Genomic DNA, 25,884 nt, shown 5'->3' on the forward strand with positions numbered 1-25,884 from the left:
GACTTTCTCTCATAAAATAAAACATTGTTTGTATGTATTTTAACTTTACAGCATATAATTTCAATACAAAAGTACTCTAATGTCTGTTTTGTATAAAACAAGATTGCAAGTATCGACTTAATTGTCCGACAAATCGTTGGAATTATATGACCCCGATATCAGATCAATCCAACAGAATATGGAATACAACCCTATAATTTTTTTTTCCCTGAATTTTATTCGATATTGACGTAGTTGAATTCGTTTATCAAATTTTACTTCCGACATACTGCAAATATTTTCCCCCTTTAATCGATCTCATCCATAAAATATGGAATTACAGAATTAATGTTGCTTAAAATTACCTCTGATATACAAATTATATTTTTCCTACTGGTCTATATATTTATCAGTTTAAGACTGTATTTTGTAAGTTTTCCTTAACCAAGGATTATTTTTTATTAACAACACCTTATAGCCAATGCCTATATCATTTATCGGCAAGGAAGTGGGCTACGCACAAAAATGAACCTCAAAAATTTTTACTTCCGTCAATCTAAAACATCACACCGGAAGGTACCGTCTCGGCCGTTTGGCCAAATTAACAGAGAAGATTTACACTGAACAGTTTAGTGGTAGATCTTTTTTCCTAATTGCTGTTTTATTAATTAAAAAATAAAAATCAATTAGCCTAACATGCGTTTAATCATTTAGTCAACATGAATGCCAAAATGAAATATTTATACAACTTCTATAGAATTAATTCTAATAAATTAAATACAGATTCAAGGGTCAAAGTTGTTTTGTTATGATTTTTTTCTAAGTGAGAACCATTCTTGGAGGAATTTAGCTTGCTTTTTATTTAATTTAAGAATAGAAAAATCTACGCCGGCTGCAGAAGCAAAATTAATAGAACGTGGTGCGCTTCATGTAAATTTGGACTTTGAGCGAAATGTTTTAGAAGGCATCACACGTACTGTATAATAAGAAATTTGAATGCAAATGAAGAATAAGACGGAGAATGAAAAAATACTTATGTTGATCTATATACTATATTTTACTTAATCATTTAGCAAATATTAAACAAACTATCGATAATGTTTAGGATTATTCAGCTTATTTTAATTCGCTTTTGATTTTTATGAATTCATTCTTCATAATCGATCATCGGTATTTATCGAAAATATCTTTAAAATATCATAATAATTTTATGACTAAAATTGCGACAAAATATACATGTAAAAATAAAGAATTTTTAAACCCACATAGTTTTGTTGATGTAAAAATTCAATAAAGAACGAGGGCGCTTTTGATTGGCATTCGGCAGGAATCTGGGCGCACTTGAAAAGTGAAAATTTCGTTGATATGTCACATGAAATTTTAGCATTCTTTCAATGTATTGGATTCCCGTGAAATAGGAAAGGGAAATAATTTCTCGATATTGTATTTTGATTTGCTAAAAGAGAACTTGAAAATTGGCTAGATGAGTCATTTGGTACAAAATGTTACATTTTTAAACACGTTTTTCTAAAAATTTGCTATCTCTGGGTCATCTCTCCATGATTTTGAAACGTTATTCGTGTGCATTTTAATTCAAAGAAACCAACAAACATTTGTACAAAATGGAGAGAAGACCCAGAGACGATAAAAAATGAAGTTTTCCTAAAAAAATTCCAATGTGTAAATGCGGTGCTTCATTGTCGCTTTAAAAACCATGAAGTGTCCGTAGCAGTGATAGCTCAGTAGTATGGATTACCCGTCCAGTGCAATGAAAAAGACATTTTTTTGGTTCGATCCTCGCATGGAGCGTTAATATTTTTTAGTACAAACAATCAATTCTTTCGTCAGTTTAATTTTATGTACTTATTTATTTTCAAATAGATAAATTCTGGTCTGTTGCACCGAAAGCGAAAGCAATTCTTCCAACTAGCTGCAGAACTGTAGCTCTCTGCTTGAGAAAATTCGGACAGACAAAGCAGAGAGCTACAGATCCAAGCGTTGTAAAAACCTTCGATTTATGCCGCCGCTTTTTTGTCGCTCGCTTCGGCTATTATTTCTTGTATTTAATGCTTTCCCCTGCTTTAAAAGTGGTATCCAATAATTATACATACATTTTACTCCTATTCCTGACACTTAATTTACCTTTCAACAGTTCCAGACGGCCGTAATATCATTTTTAAAAAAATGCATTCCGACGTCGACGTTGGTGTCCTCCTGAAACAACACGCCCGAGTTTTATTTATCTCATTTCATTTTTACGTACATGTTGTATTCTAATCTTTATAGACAATATACATGAAATTTAAACCTCCTGAAATTTTTATTTACATTTTCTTGACAAGTATATGTTCTTTAAATTACTTCTTTTCGCACAACCCCCAATAACGTACGTCGGAATGGGAGTTTTTTAAACCGACATTTCAAAACCATAAAGGGCTGTTTGAGACCGTTGAAAGGTAAATAAAGTATCAGGAATAGGAGTAAAATATATGGATAATTAGTGGATACCACTTTTAAAGCAGGGGAAAGCATTAAATACAAGAAATAATAGACGAAGCAGCGACAAAAAAGCGGCGGCGTAAATCGAAGGTTTTTACAACGCTTGGATCTGTAGCTCTCTGCTTTGTCTGTCCGAATTTTCTCAAGCAGAGAGCTACAGTTCTGCAGCTATTCTTCCAACCTGCTGATACTTTAATACCTGGGTAACTATATCCTACATATGTGTTTATTATTTATGTGAAGCGTTACTAAGTTTTACATGTAGTGTAATTATTAAGATGAGGGGAGTGATATATTAAATTTGACAAAGTATTTCAAATTAAATGTAACATTTTCCCGTGTGCGTCACTTTGTAAAGTATGTCCAGCTGTGGTCAACCGACCAAATCATAGACAGTTTCGTGCGCCTTATTCCTGCAGATTACACGCCAAACACGCCCATCTTCTTTCCATACACGCTTTCCTGTATTTGAGTGCACTAAGCGTAAACCAGAAAAAATACCGCAAAATAATGTCAAAGAAATTGTGACGTCGTTTTAATCTCGTAGTGACGTTACATTTTTTTGTACACTGACGTCGCAGCCAGAGGGTTAAAATGTCCAAGCTGGTCTCAATCAACTAAGGGCTGCCTTAATTCTCGGAAGGGTTGAATAATATCCCTATTAGAAAGATAAACACACTAATGAACTCCATGCATGGGAGAATCAAGGCTGTGACAGATGCGCGAGGGAGACTTGTGAGATAATGAGAATTTTCATTTTTTACTTTTGGGGGGTACCGTCATATATGAGTTTCAATAACTCATGAATTATTGGGGAAAATCAAATGAGATTTTGGTTACATTTTATTAAAGATGATTTTAAATGTTATAGATAGGAAAACTGAAAAATACGTCTGAAATATATAACCTTATTTCACCTAAAAAGTTTTCCTTTCAGTATATATACATGTGTATGCCAACTTCATTGGTTGATCAGTTTGTTGATAGGAAAAAAGTAATATTTTTGTTTAAAAGTATTTTTTTTAAAATCAAATCAAAATATAATAAATATGTAAATAATATAAATATACATTATATATGATCAGTTACGTAGGCGCAAAAGGTTTTTGATTGAATGGTCTCAGCGGGAATCGTCATGGGGCGAAACGTCCTTTCACCAATGTTAAAGGAACGAAGTTAACAGATACCGTAATTAAATTGTACGTCGATATTATTGACTTTTAGGGAAGTCAGTAAAAACAATGGCTTTCCTATGGAACGAAAGGCAAGATATTTTTTTCAACACTAATAATTTTGATGTCGAAACACCAATTTTGACACTGGATGAAGAGACATTGAATTTAGCAAATGAGGACAGTGAAAGTTTTGATTTGAACGGCCACGTGTATTCCAATGGAGAACTATTCCCAGACTACTTTACAGAAGAATCACTTCACAATGAGCTTAGTGATAGTTCAGACAGCGGGATAGGATCAGCCAATACCCCTGATGGTAATTGGCCACTAGCTGAGGTAATTAAACTCGAGCCACAATCTCCAATCTTCTGTAGCTCAGATTGCAACGTTTCCGTCAAAAGTGTCATACAGCAACCAGTTCAGAATATGGTAACATCTCAAATAGATAGACCTACAACTCAAACACAAAATCAGTCTAATCATTTAGAGGGCACACAAACATATGCAACTGTCATCATTCCACAGAGAAAATCATTAAACATCAATTCCATCATGGATTCTAAAGTGAAAATAAAACCAAAACCAGTAGCACAGAGTGATTCAGGAATTTTTATCACAAATATAGAAAGTTCTTCACTCCAACATGGTCAAGTGGTAAATAAAGGATCGATCCAGCATAGCCACTTCAGTGCCTTGAATCATGTTCAGATGGACAGTGAATTAAAAACATTGAAACGTCAACAGCGAATGATTAAAAACCGAGAATCTGCTTGTTTGTCAAGAAAACGTAAGAGGGATTATCTTAAACAGCTTGAAGAGCAGTTGCATGAATGCAGTGTCCAAAATGAGAAACTTAGAGAAGAAAATGATTTGCTAAAAGAAAGAATAAGAGAGTATGAAACAGAAAATGTAAATCTTAAAAGATCATTACCACTGACTTCTGCAAAGAAAATTTGTTTAATGGGAGTGTTTATGATCTTGTGCGTGAATTTTTTCTCTGGCAAATTGTCTTTGATACATGATGGGCAACAAATACGCAGTGCAGAAAAATTACCAAGTTACAAAGGAAGACAACTTCTATCATATCCAGATGGTGAGAAAAATCATTTTAAATCATCCATTCCAAAGGACAGTCAACAAAAGGTAAAGCAGCTTTTTGTTGATGATGAGAGTGAGTTTGCAGCAAACAAAAGTGAAGTCAACTGTGCATCATATTTTAATCAAACTGAATCAATAAAGTTAGCTGAACAGCTGTCAGGTTGGATGCAGCGATTTAAACTTGAAAAACAGAAAAGCTCAACAAAGAAATTGAGAAAACAGAGAAAAAATCCTCATTCCAGTTACTTTCAGTCATCAATAAGAGGACAAATCCAGAAATTTTCATCAAAGTACTATGAAAGTCAGTACCAGGTACAGCTCTTCAATTACACTCGTCAAGAAGATTTTTGGCAAATCATATCAAGGAGAAATGACACATTTTATGTAATGTCCTTCAATACAGATTATTATTTAGTACCAGCTACTCTGCAGAACAGAAATAAAAGACCAAGAATATCATTATTTATGCCAGCTCTTACTCTGAATGACACAGTCAAACCTCCCGTTGGAAAAATTGGCATGATTCAAATAGACTGTGAAGTCCTAAAAACAAAATTGGTCCATGTGAGGAAGTCATTACTTCCATTGCAAGAATTTCAACAAAATGTGCCATTATTTTCACAATATAACAACTGATTTAATATATTAATTATACTTTGGAAATTTTTGTCAGAGACTGAGTAGTGGATTCTTTAAAAAATGTCATTGATGTGCTTGTCTGTATGTCATTAATAAACATGTTTAACTTTATTTGTGGAGTGTGTCCATTATTGATACACAGCTTACAATCAAACATGTAAAGCAATCACACAAAAGATGTTTCAAGCACTCAATTGATGTAACCTCTTTCTTTGCAGTTTCTAAAGCTAGTTCCTGTGGTTTTGATTAATCTACAGTGTATTATGATTTTTGGTTTAATTTAATCCCTCAAGTGATGCATTGCTTTCATTTTAGCTCACCTTGATGAAGTTGAGATGAGCTTAATGCTATACCCTGGCATTGGCATAGGCATCATCCTAGGCATCCCGGTTGATGTTTTAGCAGCAAGTTCATTCCCAAGTAATTATAAGCCCTACTTAGAGCAAATGTGCATGAATCATGCATCTGGGGATGGACACTACCAGACTTTGGATATTGGAACTAACCTACAATTTCTGGATGATTATACAGGTCAAAGTTTTTGGAGGAGGTCTATTTCCCATATACGTTAATCCTACTTACATACCAAACTTATATGGATTTTGATCTTTGGATGCATACTAGCTAAAAAAAATTTGGTGTGATATTTATCTTACTTTTAGGTAACATTCAGCAAGGTGATCTTAGTAACCTGATTACCTATGTTTTTAGATTGTCATTGTTTAACTCAGTCAAGCAGTAACATTTTCACTTATCTGCAACTGCTGAACCAATTTCAGCCAACTCTGGCAATATAACATCTATGGGTGAAAGCAAACAAAAAGTGTGAATTTCATGGTCCTGCCATGGTTCTACCCAACTGGGCCTAAGCTGGGGGGGGGGGGGGGGAGGGGGGATTAAAAGCAATCAAATTAATGCAATCTTCAAAAATCTTTCACTTTTGGACATCAAGCAGTCAAACTGCTGGCATAATTTTAATAAGTACTGAGTCCTCAACAAAAATAATGAAAAATGAAGACCTGTAAATCAGGGATTCATATAGGGAAAATGCATAAAAGTTCTTAAAAAATCTCTCCCACTGTATGTTTAGCAGGCAAACTAAGTGCATAGACATGATGAGTATCTCTATCAATATTATGATATTTGTGATGCCAGGGTCAGAAATTCAGGTGTTATCTTGACATTCTATTTAATATCATACAGGGGGAAAACACTAATCATTTGAAAATCTTCTCCTTTGCTTCTGGGTATTAGACAGACAAACCAGTTGATTGGTTATGATAAGGGTGTATCTTTCAAAATTGTGAAATTTGTAGCCACTAAGTCAAGGGTTCTGGAGTGAGGGAGAGGCTTTATTGATCATATAGAAAAAATGCATTAATTCTGAGTATTAGAAAAACTGATTTTGGTTATGATGAGCAAGGGTGCTCCTTGTCATGATCAGGAAACAAAAACCGGAAAAATCCGTAGACAGTTCAGTGTATAAATAATGGCCTAACAATTAGTATGAAAAACGTGAGTCAGCATTTGATTTAATGATAGGTTGTATGTACTGACAAGGTCATTGTATCGACCGAAAAACTCGCGAAAAGATTACTTCAAACGAGACTGTTGAAATCCTTGTTTCGTCAACTTGTTTGTCAAAAGCTTGCCTCGTTTTAGAAATTGTTCATACGTAGAGCATGCTCTTGCGTATCGAATCAACTGAGAGACATAAACCCCCATATGTAGGTGATAAGGGTAAATTGCTACATAAGTAAGGGAAGTTGACGATTGAAAAGTTGAAGTCATCACATTTATCATAAAGCTTTGTTGTTAGATTACCATTAACGTCTTTTTCTAGTAAATATCTAAACATGAAACAGATGTATCAGAATCTGCGGTATCTTTTATTTCAAGCTCATTGGTACCCATGGGAATTGACCTGGAGTTTGACTTGCATTTGAGAAATTTTAATCCTCGCCATAAACTGCCATATCTGGGCATCAGTGTTTCACAAACACATCTTGTTTTTCTATGCAATAAGCTATTAGAACTTTGTGGAACGGAACCAGTTGTGGGGTAGCTTGAGGAGAGAGAAGATATGCTTATTATAATATGATTATACAGTTTTTAAAGATATTCATATCAGTTACTAGTAAAATTAATCCAAAGTGAGAAGTAGAGGATAGTTAAGCAATACAAAACTTCTAATGGAAACATTAGTTTGCCCAAACGTGTGGCCTCTCCATCTGCTGTGACATCTTTAGTCAGTCCTAAACATGCCAGCGCAACTCTCAAGAACTCTGTTTTCAATTTTGATAAATTGATCATGGTCTTGTGCCCTTTAAAAAGCCACCACAATATTTTGTGCAGATCAACATCCCACCATGCACAAAGTCCTTCCCATTGTTACAAAACTTATGTGGGCAACTGAGATTTCAGATGATTATTCAGCAGTTATCAAAAATATTAAAGGAAAGATGCAAGCAGAGATGAATAAGAGAACACAATCAGAGGATATTTCTCTCCTGGCTTGTTTGCTGAATCTTTTTACAAAAGGACTGGACTTTGTACCTGAACAAAGAGAAAAAGCACATGCTCTTCTCAGTGGATTTGTCTGTGGAATTATACCTTATAGTAAAGAAAGAGAGAAACAACACTGAGGTACCTGAAAGAGCAGAGAAAGATGAAATATATGGAGATAACGAACAGTATTCAAGCTCAAAAGTTCATCCAAACAATACAAATCAGGAGCAGAGCAAATACGGACCACTAATAACATCAGAGGTGGGATCAGGTGCCATGGAGTATTGAGCATCCCCTGCCGACCGGTCACACCCGCGTGTGCTCTTTGTTATGATCGGGAAATAATGGAAAAATCCGTCGGCAATTCAATGTGTAAATAATGGCCTAACAATTAGTATGAAAAACATCTGTCAGCATTTGTCTTAGTGATACATGTAGACTGTATTTGCTGACAAGGTCATTGTATCGACCATAGAACTTACCAAATGATGACTTTAAACAAGACTGTTGATATTCTTGTTTCATCAACTTGTTTGTTATTAACTTACCTCGTTTTAGAAATTGTTCATACGTAGAGCATACTCTTGCGTATCGTATCAATTGAGAGATATAAACCCCTTATGTAGGTGATGAGGGTATATTGCTGCATAAGTTAGGGAAGTTGACGATTGAAAAGTTAAAGTCATCACGTTTGTCATAAAGCTTTGTTGTTAGGTTAACGTTCTTTTTCTAGCAAAATGTCCAAATATGAAACAGAGGTATCAGACTCTGTGGTATCTTTTATTTCAAGCTCACTGGGATATATGGTGTCGACATATGAATGGAAATAACAATTGTTAATTGATAGAAATAACGATTGTTAATTGATGGTACGTCGTTGATATATCTAAATTTGAGTTGAAGGCCACAGAAAGAGTTTTGTTTTTCTCATGCATAAGATTTTGAATAAATTCTGCTTCATATGAATACAAAAATAGGTCTGCTAATAACGGGGCGCAATTGGTACTCATCTATGGTGTCCGGATAGGGCCATTTGCAAAAGCCCAACAGCGCGTTCAGAAAAACACGCCGTCGCGCTAACACACAACACGCCATCGCGCTAACACATTGAACAACACGCCGTTACGCTAGCACAAGTTCGCACGACACGCCGTCGCGCTAACACACAACTCGCCGTCGCTCTATCACAAAGTGTGTGACAGCGCGACAGTGTGTTGTGTAAAGTTGCATTAGCGCGACGGCGTGTTGTCTGACTGCGTGACGGCGTGTTGTGTAAAGTTGTGTTAGCGCAGAAGCTAGTTGTTTGAAAGCGTGTTAGCGCGACGGTTTGTTGTGTATAAGCGCGATAGCGTGTTTTGTATAGTTGTGTGTTAGCGCGATGGCGTGTTTTTTTCTGAACGCGCTGTTGAACTTTTGCAAATGGTCCTATCCGGACACCATACTCATCGGAATTCCAACAGATTGTTGGAAGACCTGGTCTCCAAAAACCACATAAATATTGTCAATCAGAAACTCAAGCATCTTTTTAATATCAACTTCAGAGTACTTGTGTGTACAATCAGAATGTTTTTTAACAAAATTTTGCAAATGACCAATGAAAAGGTAAATAAATTTACGAGTTTCATTTTTATTGAAAAAGCAGCTGTCAATGATGTCAAAAAGCCCGGACTTTAATTTATCATGGGGAATGGTTGTATATAATGTTGAAAAATCGTATGTTTTTATCTTCTATTTTGGTAAATTTTTGTGATTTCAAATTTTCCAAAAGTTCCTTGAAATTTTTAAGTATCCACATCTGATTTACATCACTTCTCGAATATATTGTTACACAGTACTCCTGAAGTTTCTCTTTCACTGCTGTTAATAGATTAGTGAGGAGTAAAGAAAGAGGCTTGGTAGAACATTTACTGGAACCCGCCATGTATCTGTTTGCTAGGGTTTTTATAAAGTTTCGGAATCCAATATAAATGTAGCATGTTGAGAATATTAAAAATATTCAAAACTGACGTATGATTTTGAAGAATTTTCTCCTTAGAAATTGAGCTATGCTTGCAGAATCAAATCCCAGTTACTCTAAAATACAAATAAAATAATGAGCCCTACAAACAAAGACGATGTTGTTACCTACTTTGTGAGCTGGGACCAGTACATACTGATCGTGTAGTCTATCTAATTCTTTTTTCCACTTCTGAATTATAGAACACAAAAGGATAGATGCTAACCTAAGCGAGATTTTGACATACATCTGATACATTTAATCCATTCTGACAAAGTGTCAAGGTCTTTTTTTCATGTCTGGCCCATCGCCTGGCGTAATCTTCCACACAATTCATAATATTTATGAAATTATGATTCCAGTTGAAAGATCAGGGTTCCCTAAATTTTGGCCCTTTTAAAATAAGGGATTTAAGGTCCTCATTATTAACTTTGGTACAATGTTAAAGAAATTGCTTTATTTTTATATCTAATACACATGTTTAATTTCAACATATTTAATAAAAAGCAAAAGCTATTAAAACATTTATTTGTAAATGTCATACAGTCATGTATATATCAAAACCCGCAAGTCTATGACCAGTACCCCCCCCCCCCCCTTCTCTTCACCGGTTCTCCATAAAAACTTGCGAGATGTTTCAAAACTTCCTTCCACTACTCAGAGTTTCAGTATATCTACGGTCTGTAAAGGGTCTCTGCAACTTCCAATGTGTGTGTACATGTGTCCTGCCAGTCGCGAAGCCAAGTGGTTGGACGCTCGCTTTGTGATATGGAGTCCCCGAGTGTTCGATTCTCAGCGTGAGAACGTAGGTATTGCTCCTACAATTAAAATGGAAGTCATGATTTTTTTTTATTTTTTTTCTTTAAAACAGAGGTCCAGTGTCATGATAGGCGTTAGCAAGAAAAAGAAGCGCCATGCATAGGTAAAAATTGTGTCGCTTCACGTAATGGGGTGACCCCACTATATTGCAATTGGTAAAAAAAAAATTGTATAAAACAAGTATAGTTTCTTGGTAATGGACCTGCTTCCAAAACTTTAACCTGGCTTATAGTTACTTAGAAATGAGATCTGCTTCAAAACTTTGACCTGGACTTTAATCCGGAAAATGTACGCCAGATCCAGCATCCGAAGCAAGTCCAGTAGTGTGCATCCTTAGATGTATAATCTATGCAAGTTTGGTTCAGATAGGCCCTATAGTTACTTGGAAATGAGATCTTCTCCAAAATCTTTAACCTGTTCACTCATCCGGAAAATGTAGGTCAATTTCAACATCCGAAGCAAGTCCAGTAATGTGCGTCCTTGGATGTATGATCCATGCAAGTTTGGTTCAGATAGGCCTTATACTTGCTTTGAAATGAGATCTGCCCCAAAAACTTAAACCTGGTCACTCATCCGTAAAATGTTGGTCAGATCCAGCATCCGAAGCAAGCCCAATACTGTGCACCCTTAGATGTATCATCCAAGCAACTTTGGTCAATATAGGATTTAAAGCTTCTTGGAAATGAGACCTGCTCCAAAAACATTAACCTGGTCATTCTTTAGCTGAAATTACAGCATCTGAAATCTTTATTTGTAGATTGAAATACACTAGAAGCATCATACATGCATCTCGATCGATTTAGGGCATAGAAGTACTTGAAAAGAAATTTGCTCCAAAAACTTTAACCTGGGGCGCCGACACCGACGTCGATGGTATTAATAAGCTCCCCCAACTTAGTTGAGGTGAGCTAAAAATAATTTACTCGCACTTAAAGTAATTTGATGATATGAAATAAATAATCTGTACAAAGGCATGTATCTTTAAAAAAGAAAGTTTGCCCTCACCCGACTCAGGGTAAAAAAAATCCTTCCATTGGGTTTCAATATTTTTGGCTTCATGTAAGATCTTTTCCTTTGAGTTTGACCTATAATTTGTAACGATTTACAACTTTTGAGCGACCATTGCTATGATTTTCATTTTTCACTTACATGTAAGTATTTCTTGTGATAAGACCTTTTCCTTGGTACCAATATTTTTTATCTCATGACCTTGACCCTGGAGAATGACCTACTTTTGAAAAACTTTTGCCGATATGAATCTTTTGAATGGTTGGTGCTAGGCTTTCATATTTCAGATGTGTATTCCTTGTGAAATACACAAAAAGAACATTTTTGTGGGGTACTGACATTTTTAACCTCTTGATCTTCACCTTGGAGTTTGTCCTTCAACTTTGGCCTTGAGCTGCCATACTGGGGCATCAATGTTTCTTAAACACAATTGTTCTCACTTTCTAAAAAAACATCTTTAAAAGACTTCTTCACCATATGTGAGTCGCCCGCGTGGCGCAGTGGTTTGAGTGTCTGCTCTAGAGCCGCAAAGTAAGGAGCTGATTCTTACGTCGCAAGTTCGAATCCACTGCGGGACGTGGAGACCGGTTCTTCGGATGAGACCGTATAAACCGAGGTCCCGTGTCGTGGTAGGTATTGGCATGAAAAACATCCCTCACTGTTCAATGGCCTTGAGTGCCGAGTATAAGTATAAATTTGCAGCCCTCCACCGGCAAGTGGTGGCGTCTCCATATGAGTGAAAAATTCTCGAGAGAGACGTTAAACAACAAACAAACAAACACCGTATGTGAAAATAAGAAATTTGATAAAACAAAACATACAAAAATAAGCAATATTTATTAAAAATTTCAGAAAAAGAGGAAATTCGGGTTGACCAATATCTATTTTAATTAAATTATTTATCTCAGCTAGGTAGTATGAACTGAGAGACCCTATAATTGTTAACATTTCTATTAAAAAAAAAATGTGCCCCTGTACTTCAAAATTTGGGGTATGTAGTCTTTGGTCTGTCCGTCAGCCTGTCTGTTTAATTGTCTATCTGTTTGTCTGCAAAACACTTTAACCTAATTCACAACTTTTGAATGGTTGATGCTAGGGTTTCATATTGCACAGCCGTATTTCTTGTGACAAGGCCTTTTTTGAGTACCACATATTTGACCTCTCGACCTTGACTTTGGAGTTAGACTAACTTTTGGAAAAAAAATACCAAACTTAACTTTTGAAGTAACAACTGTTAAATGTGTATTCCAAGTCTCCTTTCTTTGGGCATAAACATTTTTGACATTTCGACCTTGACCTTTGAGTTTGACCTACTTCTAAAAAAACTTTAATTGGCCGTAACTTTAGAATGATGGACGCTAGGAGTTTCATGTATTACATGAGTACTCCTTGTGAAAAAGGCCTATCTTTAAGTTTCAAAATTTTTGACCTCATACCTTGACCTTTGAGCTTAACATTGAAAAAAATTTAACCTTGCCTATAACTTTTGAACGGTTGTTGTGAGGGTTTATGCATTTCCTTGTGACAAGACCTTTCCTTTGGTTCCATTATTTTTTGCACTGACCCTGGAGTATGCCCTACTTTCTGAAAAAAAAAAAAACACACCCTATTTCACATTTTCTGATTGGTTGGGTACTGGGCTGTTATATTTCACATGTGTATTATTTGTGACAAAAACTTCTTAAGGTATCAATGTTTTTTAACTTTTGATCTTGTTCGAAAAAGAAGTAGGCATTACATAATACGCCACAATAATATTATATTCTCAATGTCAAGGGAAAAGATTGTTACTCTAACCTGACCTTATTGCTAAAGTAAAACGGCCAATTTAAATTTACTTGATGCCATCACTTAGAAACATCGTTTTATTAATATGTGAAAATTTTCCTTAATTTTTGAATACAATTTATACATGAAAAGAATCCCTTTGAAAGGGGTTATGACGTGTTGGAGTTGCTAAACATCCACCCTCACATGTTTTCCCATTGCCCTAAAGTTAATACGGACCGATGACACATATCTTTCGGACGCTATAGCATAAAAAATATCACAGCATTATTAACCAAAAAATTGGATCATCAGCCCGATGGTGACCCAATTAATTAATGGTGATCTTAATTGCAAAACGGCCTAAAAGAGATTATTTACTTTCAATTAACTTATATATATTTTTGTCTTCTTGGCCTGAAACAGAGTAAAAAAAAAACAGGGAGAGGCTGCATGCATATCAGGAATCGGCAACATTCCTTATTTTCACTCGTCTTTAGATTTGGATTCTAAATCTGTGTTTACCGGCTGCTAAATCCCACTTTTTTCAATCTATAAAACTTTCATGGTAATCCAGATTAATGGTTACGGACTATAAAGATATTAAATTTAATCTCAATTATTTACTTAGAAACCATATCAATCAGTAAATGTCTACATGAGTAGAAAGATGTGATTGATCAGAAGCAATTCATTGTTTCTGGAAAGGAAAACACATATTACTATGTTGTAAAATGGATTAGACACAGAATGAGGACGGAGACTGTGATCATTTTGATATATCTTTTGGTCACCACAGGTATTTACCTGACAAGCAAGTCTTAACGCTAAAGAATTAATAAGCAACTTAATCAGGGTCAAATTTTGAACAATTGTAATTGTTTATTTTCTGGTAATCAAGTATGAAAACGTTCATTGTAGCATCTGTTTCATAATTTCATTGATTATAAATATTCAACGAATACTAATTTGAAACATAATTTTTTTTTCCTGCATTATTATACAGAGAGTGCGTGTGTCCTGCCAAATAATCTTTGGTCAACGTCTGGTATAGATACATGGTACGACAGCCACAAAGGGACCCTCAATTTCACCTCCACCACCATTATGGGGTGGCAGGTATGGACTATAGGATCCTATACATTTACGTGTGAGAAAACGGACAACACCTACTATGTTCTCAGGTTAGATTGTTACACAGGGAGATTTCAACTGTTCTAAACCTTAAGCTCCTTAACTGCTGTACGATTAAAGGGTTACGAACTGATTCCAGCCTAGATTTTTGGTGAATACACAATGAGTTGATTATTTATTTACTGAGAGAAGCACCTCAAAGACTGTAACTTTGATTCACTTAGTTGTTTTTCCATGATATGGTCATGCCTTAATAAGACCCTGGGACCAATGTGGAACCTAAGTTTTACTGGGAATAACCCAATGATTTTACTTGACTATCTACATATCAGTATGTCTTTAAAATGCATAGAAAATTTCAACATCGTTTCATACCTCAGTTCTCAAGATATAGGGTGTGACAGACGGACGGACAGACAGACAGCCGCCGGGTAAAGTGATCCCTAAGTTTTGCTCTGCTCTGCAGGCGACACAAAAAGAACTCGAACGTGTTAATTCACATCGAATATACACTTATCGTTCTAAAGTCTCGTACTATATGTATTTGTGCCAGTTACCTTACTATCGCTTTCTGTAGGGTGATTTAAAATAATTATGTATCACTTCACTATACCACAGAAATGTAATAAAGTAAGCTATATATCTAAGTGGAGCTTACAGATACATCTATTACATAAATAATCCTTTATTAAATCTGTTGCATAGCCACTTGAAATTAAACGATGTGACTCGATGAATCAATTCATGAAAATTATAATCTTCATTATTTTCAAATGATAAAAGGCAATCGTATAATTCTTTTTATTACGTTTTCAACAGTGAAATACTGTGATTTATTTATTGAATAGAAGTGATATTCTGTCACAGTGTTAAGGATACCAAAGTGATATTCTGACACATTATGAAAGTAAATCAAAGTAAATGAAAAATACTTTCTGGCCTGTCATATGATAATAACTACCGGTAATCCATCTGGATAGAGACTAAAACTGCCAATTTCTTCCCAAATCTGTTGCTAAAATCCATGTTACAATGTTTTCAATCTCACAATTGCTTAGCTATGACGTCTCAACCACTCAACTATGACTTCACAGCCTATGACACTGCGTTTTAAAAGAAATGACAGAGGCAAAGGGAAATCAAAGAAAATGTAATAAACAGAAAATTCAATGTTTTATAGTTGGATATGGAATTTATTTCACTCATGAGACAGGATTTTTTTTATTTTCACTCGTGCCTCGCACTCGTGAAAATATCAAAAAGCAGAAATAAATTCCACATCCAACTACAAAACATTGAATATCCTCTATATACACTATACATGTACATGTGATGTACATGTGATGTACATGTGACTAAACAGAAGACGCGTAGCTCTATTTTTGTATACTGTAAGTGTTGGTGTAATGAAAGTTAACACCCATAGTATAATACCTTTAATAACACAAGGTATGTAACTCTAACAAATATTTACATCCACTGAACATTTCCACTTGTAATTGTTAAGAAAATCAGTAAACAACACTAAGCATATCACCTGTAATGATTTCTTGAGCATTGGCTATTCCATCAGTGAAACATACAATGACGTACATATCAATTTTTAATCGGCTGAATCCTACTTTAGATATTTTTTTTTGTACAGATATAAATATAAATAATAATGTTTTTGCTTATGCGGGGTATGCATTTTTTTTCTGCAACAGCTGCAACATTAATTCCCATACTAACGACCAAAGAATGCATTTTATTGTTTAAATTACTTGAAGTAGACCTATTAGAGAATTGCAGTCATTCAAAACGCAGTGTAGTATCATTGTCTTCGATCTCAAGTTTGAAATATGACAGTTTTTTAATGAAACACGATAGTAAACAATTTTTCACTACTTTTTCTCCGCAAGGGAAGTGACTACAATTTGAAGTTATTTAAGTTACATAAATTGTGCTGATCTCATAGAACACCAAAATAACTTAAACTCAAATAATTGAAGATATCTTTATTATTTAAAGATATCATTAACTCCATTATAAATTAATGAGTGCAAATAATTGAATTGATGCATACATCAAATCACTTATTGCTCTCATCAATTGAATTGATGTGTGCATCAATTGAAACGATAAGAGAAATATTCGATATGGTAGAGTTACATGTCTACTCGGAAAAGTTAATTTAGGTTTAGGTATACATGTAATGATTTACTGATCTCTTTAATATAAATGAAGGGTGCAACATTTTACAATTCAGTTACTAAGCGCATTAATGAATTGGCGCATGAAAATTTAATTGAAAAGGGAAATAAATGGATTATTGAATGCATTAACTGAATTATTTCTCTCCTTAATTAAATTAATGAGCACAGCAATTCAAAGGTTACAATACCATTAATTTATTTGAAGAGAGCGACAATTCCATTATTGTACTCATCAATTCGGCAAACTACCGGTAATTTAATTTATGATATTCAACAATTGAATTAATGCGTGCAGTAATTCGAATTGAGGATATCATTAATCATTTGAATTTTGTGCGCATTAAATAAATTGATCATATCCTGAGATATATAAAGACATTTACATTATTTGAGTTTGTGATAATTTGGAACTTTATATGTATTATAAGTAATTTACTGTAGGAGTAAACCTTTATTACAAAAAAATTTAGGATTCAGTTAGTAATATAGAGAAGGAATATTTATACAAAACGGTGTCATAAGTCCTAGAACTTGTGTTCAAACCCATTTTTCCCTTGAAAACAATACAAATAATTTTTCGAAAAATATAATTTGGTTGATAAGGTTAACCCCAATAATTTAGACATTTCCCTAACAAAAAAGTACTATAGTTAACTATAGTTTACTATAGTATCAAAGTTTTTTCACTATAGTAAATCAAAGTATTTTTACTATGGATTTCAGATCGTTATATTTTTTTGTTCTTTAATTCATATATGCACATATTTTATATTTAATTGAAATATTATTTGTATATTTACACAATATTTCCAAATTTTACATTACTGTTATCGAATTTTAGAGATTTTCAGCTTTGAAGTCTCATAAAAGTTTCAGAGTAAAGTTTCATAGTAAATCAAAGTATCAAAGTTTTCACTATAGTTAACTATAGTAAACTATAGTTAACTATAGTAATTTTTTGTTAGGGTTATTCAGTATCTTTAAAATTAAGATCTTTAGGCCACAGATATCTTTTTTTCCCTAAAAATACAAAATTTTATCCAGGTCAGAAGAGTTCACGTACTTGGGACTGAAGTTGGAAGCTTTTCTTTGTTTTCAATTCACAGAACAGTCATCCAGTAAATTTACCTACTATCTGCCAACAAGTAAGTGTTAATGTTAAAAAAGATATGTCCTTGTTTTAATTTACGGTATAATAGGATATCGAATGATGTTCATGTTATAATTCACGGTATGGGATACCGGTTGACCTTTGTCCTTGTTGCAATTCACGGTATAGGATATAAATCAGGGTATAATGACAATATACATAATGCCATTTGATTTGTTTTAGTTCGGGAAGCATCGGTTTGTGAAGCATCAGTTGATCAACTCTGCTTGCATTGTGATATCGGTTGATAAATGATTTTCCTTTATTTGGTTTAAGCTCAACTTAGTGATGCTGGAAATGAAAGAATTAAGATCTATCTGAAAGATGACAATAAAGTTGTCTCCACGTTAACAGACTTCTGTGATGCAACTTCTGCAACTGATCTGACTCAACACATTATGGTCGAAGAAGGTAAATATATGAAGAGAAATTTATACGTTCACACAGTCATAATGTTATATATATGGAGGTTAAAAATTACTGGTATGTGTATTGACCGTACTGATTGACAATCATATATGTTTATTAATAAATTATAATTGCATACCAGAATTTTTCTTCATGCATCACATCACTGTTATTTTAAATGAATGAAATGTATAACATTTAAAGTAGCTTTATTTTAACATTTACAGATTCAACTAAATTATAATTGACAATAAAAATTATGATCAATTTTATCCATACCGATTTTAAAAAATCGGTAAGATTTTTTTCTTCGAAATATATTTTATTTATATGTCTATTATGCAAATTATATTGTTTGAAGGGAAAATCAGTGATGCGAAAATTACTTGTCCAACTGCTCTCCAAAGCAGCTGGAATTATACCTATGACGCCGGAAGTGGGAATGTATGCGGAGATGCGTATCTTGATGTCTGTACTGATAAAAGTTTGTTGGACTTCGACTATTCAAAATGTTCACAAGTCCAAGCATATTCAGGTGTGTTCGATTATTTTTTATTTTAAATTCGTTTATTTAATATCTAGTGGTTTAAATATTAAGTAAAGACTCGATCATTTTATGATCGCTTGTTTCTAGGGATGGCAATTTCTAACCGGTTAACCGATTACTCAGTCGGAACGATGGCAATCGGTTAGAAAATCTGTAATCGGTTAGTCGAAAAAAAAAATTAAAATATATGTAAAATTGAACGCAATCTTCTTAAAATTCATTTTTAGAAAAGAAAATTCCTGCTTTAACGTTGATAATTTAGCGTTTTCACATATTTATTTAAGCTGATTTTGAGGTAATTATGGCTCTCCGGGTTAAAATCGTGGTGTAATTGATCAGCCTGTGATGTGTAAATTACTGTTAAAACACCAACTGAAGTCGTTACCCCGACTGTCCTTAATTCTTTAATGATAATAATCACCGTTGAGCACTTTGAATTGGTGTGTGTATCTTTTGCAGTTATCTATCAAATTAAATCATTAAACAAGCTAATTCAGATAATTTGTGTCCCCCGCTTAGGGAAAAAAGAAGGGCATGCGCAGTTCGGGGGGGGGGGGTCGGACCCCCCCCCCCTGGATTTGTAGAATTATTAAATGTATACATGTATATTGAAGCAAATAAAAATGCCAAATGAATATGGATATAAAGATTTGATTGCTTATTCCTTAATTATGTGTATAGAAGATTCTTTTTATATAGAATATTTATCACACTGTAATGATTTTATGAGTTTGTACAAGCCAGACGTCATAACTTTTTCATTTCACATGCTGAATACTATCATTTAGTAAATCAAAAAAAAAAATTCAAAAATAAAAAGGATCGTGTGGGATTTGAACTCGGGACCTCTCACATGTTAAGCGAGAGTCATACCCCTAGACCACGTAAGCACTTTATTGTTTAGCAAATTAAATGCAAACATTAGGTTACATATAATGTTTATATTCACGTTCGATATTGTCAAAATTTTACACAATGCAAAGGCCTTTCAACTGCCGCTATGGTTCGATATAAAGAACGATAACTCATTACCGGAACTTGTTTAAAGCAGGTGCGAGGTACCTAGTTGTTTTTTAACAGGTCAATTTTCAGCATTTCCCAATTTTGCCTTTGCTGTCAGCGGAATCCAGTGGTTTTAAAATTTAGCACACATGTTAAAATTATTTATAATGTAGTTTCCGACACTGGGAAATAATATGTAATTGAAATTTTAAAAAAAAAAATATAAAGTGAAATCTACCCCCCTTCTTAATTTTAAACTGATTAAATTTTTATACTTGGTCGTTCTTCTTCGTGCTTAGTAAAACGAATAAGATAATTCATTGTTGCATTTACTTGTAGAAATGTATATCTTAAAATAAGAAGCACAACAATGCACACACAAAAAAACATGACATTTTATTTTCTTCCTCGTAACAACTGTCAGAGAGATTTAAAAATCTTGAATATAGTCCGTTCCCCATTCATTTGATCCCGTTATTTCAAGTAGAGTGAGGATATTCTCCTTGTTTTGGTCAACCCTTTTGTGTACAAAACAATGTAAGGAACCCTTTTGTGTACATAACAATACCAACTGAAGCAGCCTTTATGTCATTCCTGAGGTCAAAAGGTCAAAGGTCAGGGTCATAAATATATAAATTATTTCTGTTTTAACACTTTCGTTTCCACACGATATCTCGCGAATTCTTTGAGCTTTTGCAATGAAATTTTTCATAACAACTTCCTGTGGCCTACGAAAGACCCCTATTGATTCTGAGGTCAAAAGGACAAAGTTCAAGGTCGTAATTCATAAATTCCGTCTGTGTGTAACACTTTCGTTTCCGGGCGATATCTCAAGCTTTTGAGCTTTTGCAATGAAATTTTATACCATAACTCCCTATGGCCTCTCTTGCCCCTCTCAAAGTGTCCCGCCCCGTTTTTTATATTTATTGTATTAAAAGTCGCTTGGCGCTATTTTTAGAACAGGGGAATGTGGAGAGTTATTACGTATAATACAGGTTGTCGGCGGACTTTATATATTCTAATTACATCTATTAGAACTGTTTAGTAAAGGCTAAATTAGACAACATTTATTGTGTAAAATTTTGACAATATCAAACGTGAATATAAACATTATATGTGACTTAATGTTTGCATTTAATTTGCTAAATAATCAAGTGTCTGCGTGGTCTAGTGGTATGTTGCACGATTAGTGTTCCGGTTTGCTTATCGTAGTGAGCACGAAGGAATTTGGCTCTGCATTAATTGACCTTTTGTGTCAACTGTAAGTAGTGAACGTTTGTCTTCTACGTTTTAGTAGGAGGCATAGTGTATATATGTTTAAATTTTGTAAGTTTTTGACTAGGGTATTTGAACATTGTAAACAATTGAACAATTCAAGGGTGTTCGAGATGTCTGCCACGTCGAGTGGCGGCCATCTTGGCGGATCAAATAATTTATTCAAGGACAGAAAGTAATGTCGTGAAAACACTGTGATTGTGAATGTGAGAGATAACTCTAGCGTGAAGCCTGACGCAATAATAAAATTCATTCACGAAAATTGTGGTATTGGGTATTGGGTCCCTTTACGCATGTGTGCCGAAGTCAGGTAATTTGTATGAAGTTACACTCGACGGAAAAGCACCAACACAATATCTGCTGGAAGGAATAAAGGTTGGAAATGAAGTTTTTAAGTGTTATGAAGTTGTTCAGTCTACAATAATTGTAAGTTTTCTCCATCTACCAGCTTATATTGAAGATCTTGAAATAGAAAAACACTGAATACAATGGGAGTTGAGATCCTATCGCCTGTGAATAGACGATTTTATCCAGGCACGACCATAGCAGATGGTACCAGGTATGTAAGAGTGAAACTCCCTCCTAATATGTCCTAATATGTCTTCGTTTCCTTACACAGTGAAGTTCGGCAAAGAATATTACCGATGCATACATAACGGTCAAATAAAGGTGTGTTCGCTGTGTTATGCAAGCGATCACTTATTTAGGGCATGTCCGCAATTTACCTGTCTTAAATGTAAACAACAAGGCCATTACGCCCGAGTGTGTAAATCCAGTTTGTGTGACCAGTGTGGTGAATGGACTCATAAATGTCATTGTCGCTTGAGTGATCACAGTTACGACAATAATAGTGAAAATTCTGAGGTCGAAAACGAGGACGAAGAAAACCTATCGAACATGGAAGCAGATGGGGTGCACGAAGGGGATGCAGACGTTACGGAAAAGGATACTGAGATGATGGAAAAGAACGAAACAGGAGAGAGATTAGTCCAAAACAATGAAATAGAACAGTTTCGAGAAGTAAGTAAAACCATCGAATCGGCAGATCTAGAGAACTCATCGGAAAAAGTAGAGGAAAATACAGAAAGTGTTGAGCAAGAGGAAACGTGTACCACGCAGAGCCCCAACAGGTGTGCACAACAGAAGGAAGTGAATAACAATAACGATCACAAATCAGGTACTGAATTATCAGAACAGCTTTCAGAGACAGACTCGGACACCGGAAATGAAGTTGTGATCACGGAAAAAAAGAAAAGAAAGAAGAAAGTAAAAAAGAAGGTTAAGGCAAAGAAAAATAAATAGAAATGATGATGATAAACTCTCTTCTCTCTTTCTTAATAATGGTCATTTTGACATCTTGGAACTGTAATGGATTGTGTGATGTTAATAAGATGAAAGTGGTATTTGCTTTATTTCAAGAAAGAAAATATGACATTATTGGTTTACAGGAAACGCATTGGAAAGTTGAATTTATCGAAAAATATAAACATTTGTGGAATGGTATTGTACTATATAGCAATTTTGACACAGCATCAAAGGGTGTAGCATTTTTAATAAGAAATGAAGTAAAAGATAAAGTCCAATTTATTAAAGGATTTGATGGTAGATATTTACACATAACTTATAATGAAAATAATGAAAACATAGATGTTATTAATATTTATGCACCAAATTATACAAAAGAAAGGGCGGCATTTTTTCAATCTATTTCACACATTATTCCTCAATCTAATAATTTATTGATATTGGGAGATTTCAATAATTCTCTTTCAGAGTTAGATAGGTCAGGAAAGACAACTCATGTTTATGATCAGTCCTATAAAGCCCTTTATAGTTTGATGAGTGAACACAATGTTGTTGATTTATGGAGGAAAAGGAATAGTAGGGTAAAAACATTTTCTAGGAAGTTAGTTGTAGAAAGTGTTTTAGTTCAGAGTAGAATTGACTACATTTTAGTTTCACAAAGTATTTCTGGTTTTGTTAAAAGTATATATTATGTTGAGACTACACTAAGTGATCACTCAATGGTTGTATTATATTTTGACAATGTAACATGTGAACGTGGACCTGGTTTATGGATACACAATAATTTATTGTTGAATGATGAAATATACCGATCAAGAATAATTGAAATAATTGAAAGAGAAAAATCTTGCCATTTATTTGAAAGTTCAACACTTATATGGTGGGACAATTTGAAATACAAGATTAAAAAATTTTCACAGAGTTTTAGCAAAAGTAGAGCAAAAGAAAGAAATAAAGAATATTACAGATTACAAAACAGTATTCAAAGATTGTCACAAAATATTGCAGAAGGTATGAATATTAACATAGAGAAATATGAAGGTTTAAAACAAGACCTGTCTGATTTTGAATTAGAGAAATGCCAAGGAGCAATATTAAGGTCAAAAGCAAAATGGGCGAATGAATCTGACAAATGTACAAAATATTTTTTGAACCTAGAGAAGTCTAGACAAGAATCAAATTCAGTTAAAGAATTATTAGATGATGAAGGTATTACAAAATCAGACATAGAATCAATTTTAGATATAGAATACAATTTTTATTCACAGTTATATTCATCAGTTAAAACAGATGATGAAAGCAGAAGACATTTTTTATCATTTATGAGTAGAAAAATAAATGAAAATGATATTGAATTGTGTGATAATGTTATAGATAAAAATGAAATTGATAATGCAGTTAAAGAAATGGCAAACAATAAAAGCCCAGGGTCTGATGGATTGACAGTAGAATTTTATTTAAGGTATTCAATGAAGTTGAAGAACATGGAAATCTTTCACATTCAATGAAAATGGGCATTTTAACATTGTTATACAAGAAAAAAGGTGATAAAAAACTTTTAAAAAATTGGAGACCTATAAGTCTTCTAAACGTCGATTACAAGATAATAGCAAGGGTGATGTCAAATAGATTAAAACATGTTTTACCAAACATTATATCTGAAAATCAAACTTGTTGCATTATGGGAAGAGATATTGCTGACACATTGATAAGTATAAGAGATGTTATTGATTTAGTTGATATGGATAATATTGAGGGTTATGTAGTAAAAATTGATCAGGAAAAGGCCTTTGATAGGGTTAGTCATGAGTATTTGTTTAAAGTTTTAGAATTATTTGGATTTGGACCATATTTTAGAAAATGGATACGTATTTTTTATACTGACATATATAGTAGTGTAAAATGTAACGGATTTTTAACTAGATATTTTCCAATCAAGAATTCAGTGAGACAAGGTTGTCCAATATCTGCTTTGTTATATGTTTTATCAGCGGAACCATTAAGCTATGTTATTAAACAAAACGAATTAATAAGGGGTATTCCAATTCCAATGTCAAATAAGACAGGACTAATGTTTCAGCATGCAGATGATACAACATTGACTCTCTCTGACAAAACATCTGTTTTTGAAGTTTTAAAAATTTTTGATTTGTACGGAAAAGCATCCGGGGCCAAAATTAATATTAAAAAGTCTGAAATAATGTGCATAGGAATTGGAAATATTCTCGAACATGAAAAAATGTTAATAAGTATTTCTCAAACAAATGTCATGAAAATACTAGGTATTTATTTTGGTAAAAATAGAATAGAATGTGAACATTTGAATTGGAGAGATAAAGTGCAAAAAATCAAACAAATTATAAATTTATGGAGACAAAGACGTTTATCAATTCAAGGAAGAGCTATTGTAATTAATTGTTTGCTTATGTCTAAATTATGGTACACGTTGACAGTTATTTCAATCCCTCAGTGGGCAAGAGAAATTATTCAAAAAGAGTGTTCTGATTTTGTCTGGAATTTTGGTGCTCACTTAGTTTCGTATAAAACTATAATTGGTGATAAACATTGTGGTGGCCTGAAAATAAGTGATATTCATTTGAAAATGTTATCATTTAGACTAAAGGTGTTAGCTAAATATTTCTGTCACACAAAAGAATTTTTATGGAAAGATATATTCAATTATTTTTTGACAAAGATTGGCAATTTAAAAGGAGGTATTGAAACTTTTTTACTACAGTTTAACAAAAAAGATTTTAAAAGCTTACCCAGTTTTTATGTAGAATTATTTAGTGCGTGGTATGCTGTAAAAGAGTATGTTTATAATTCCGAAAAAGGAAATGACATTTTTAATTACTGTTTATTTTGTAATCCAAAAATAATGAATGGTAACAAAATGTTATATTGGAATCATTTTATTAATGCTGGTATAACTCATGTGAAAGATATATCATACGAAGTTATTCCTGTTTTTTTACCGTTGTCTAGCACTGTTGAAATTATACATGAAGACAATTCAGAAATAAGTGTATCATTGATTAAGGAAAATTATACAAATCTACTACCTATTTTACCAGATGATTGGAAGGAATATGTTTCAAAGAATGAATACAGGAGAGATGTTTTTATTCCCGAGTTTATCATATCATTTAAACAAGAAAAAATCATGTTCAATTCATGCACTACCAACATATTTTATAAAATATTGGATGAAAAACTCTTTCAAATACCTGTATCAGATACATACTGGAAAAACAAACTTCGAATGTTGAATGATAATTGTCTCACAAAAAGGTGGATTTCATTGTGGGAATCACATAAACCCCCTGATATAGTTGAATTAGAATTTAAAATATATCACAATGCTATTTTTACATATGAGA

General features: G+C 33.7%; 2 protein-coding genes across 2 annotated transcripts in view; both read left to right on the forward strand.

Moving 5' to 3' along the window:
• Positions 1-3,691: 3,691 nt before the first annotated feature.
• LOC133192055 (cyclic AMP-dependent transcription factor ATF-6 alpha-like) lies at positions 3,692-5,465 on the forward strand. Its single transcript, XM_061327894.1, has one exon. It carries the CDS (start codon positions 3,720-3,722, stop codon positions 5,385-5,387), a length of 1,668 nt encoding a protein of 555 aa, XP_061183878.1. The 5' UTR covers positions 3,692-3,719; the 3' UTR covers positions 5,388-5,465.
• A 2,294-nt stretch (positions 5,466-7,759) lies between these two features.
• The window catches only part of LOC133192912 (uncharacterized), a 38,385-nt gene continuing 20,260 nt past the window's right edge, over positions 7,760-25,884 (forward strand). Inside the window, exons 1-5 of the mRNA XM_061328918.1 lie at positions 7,760-8,009; positions 14,495-14,672; positions 17,862-17,962; positions 18,244-18,378; positions 18,737-18,910. Coding sequence (XP_061184902.1) covers positions 7,760-8,009; positions 14,495-14,672; positions 17,862-17,962; positions 18,244-18,378; positions 18,737-18,910 — 838 coding nt within the window. The remainder of the gene's footprint in view (positions 8,010-14,494; positions 14,673-17,861; positions 17,963-18,243; positions 18,379-18,736; positions 18,911-25,884) is intronic.

This window comes from Saccostrea echinata, unplaced genomic scaffold (genome assembly GCF_033153115.1).
Source record: "Saccostrea echinata isolate AGI-Se365-2 ecotype Australia unplaced genomic scaffold, CSIRO_AGI_Sech_v1 ptg000025l, whole genome shotgun sequence".
NCBI lineage: Eukaryota > Metazoa > Mollusca > Bivalvia > Ostreida > Ostreidae > Saccostrea > Saccostrea echinata.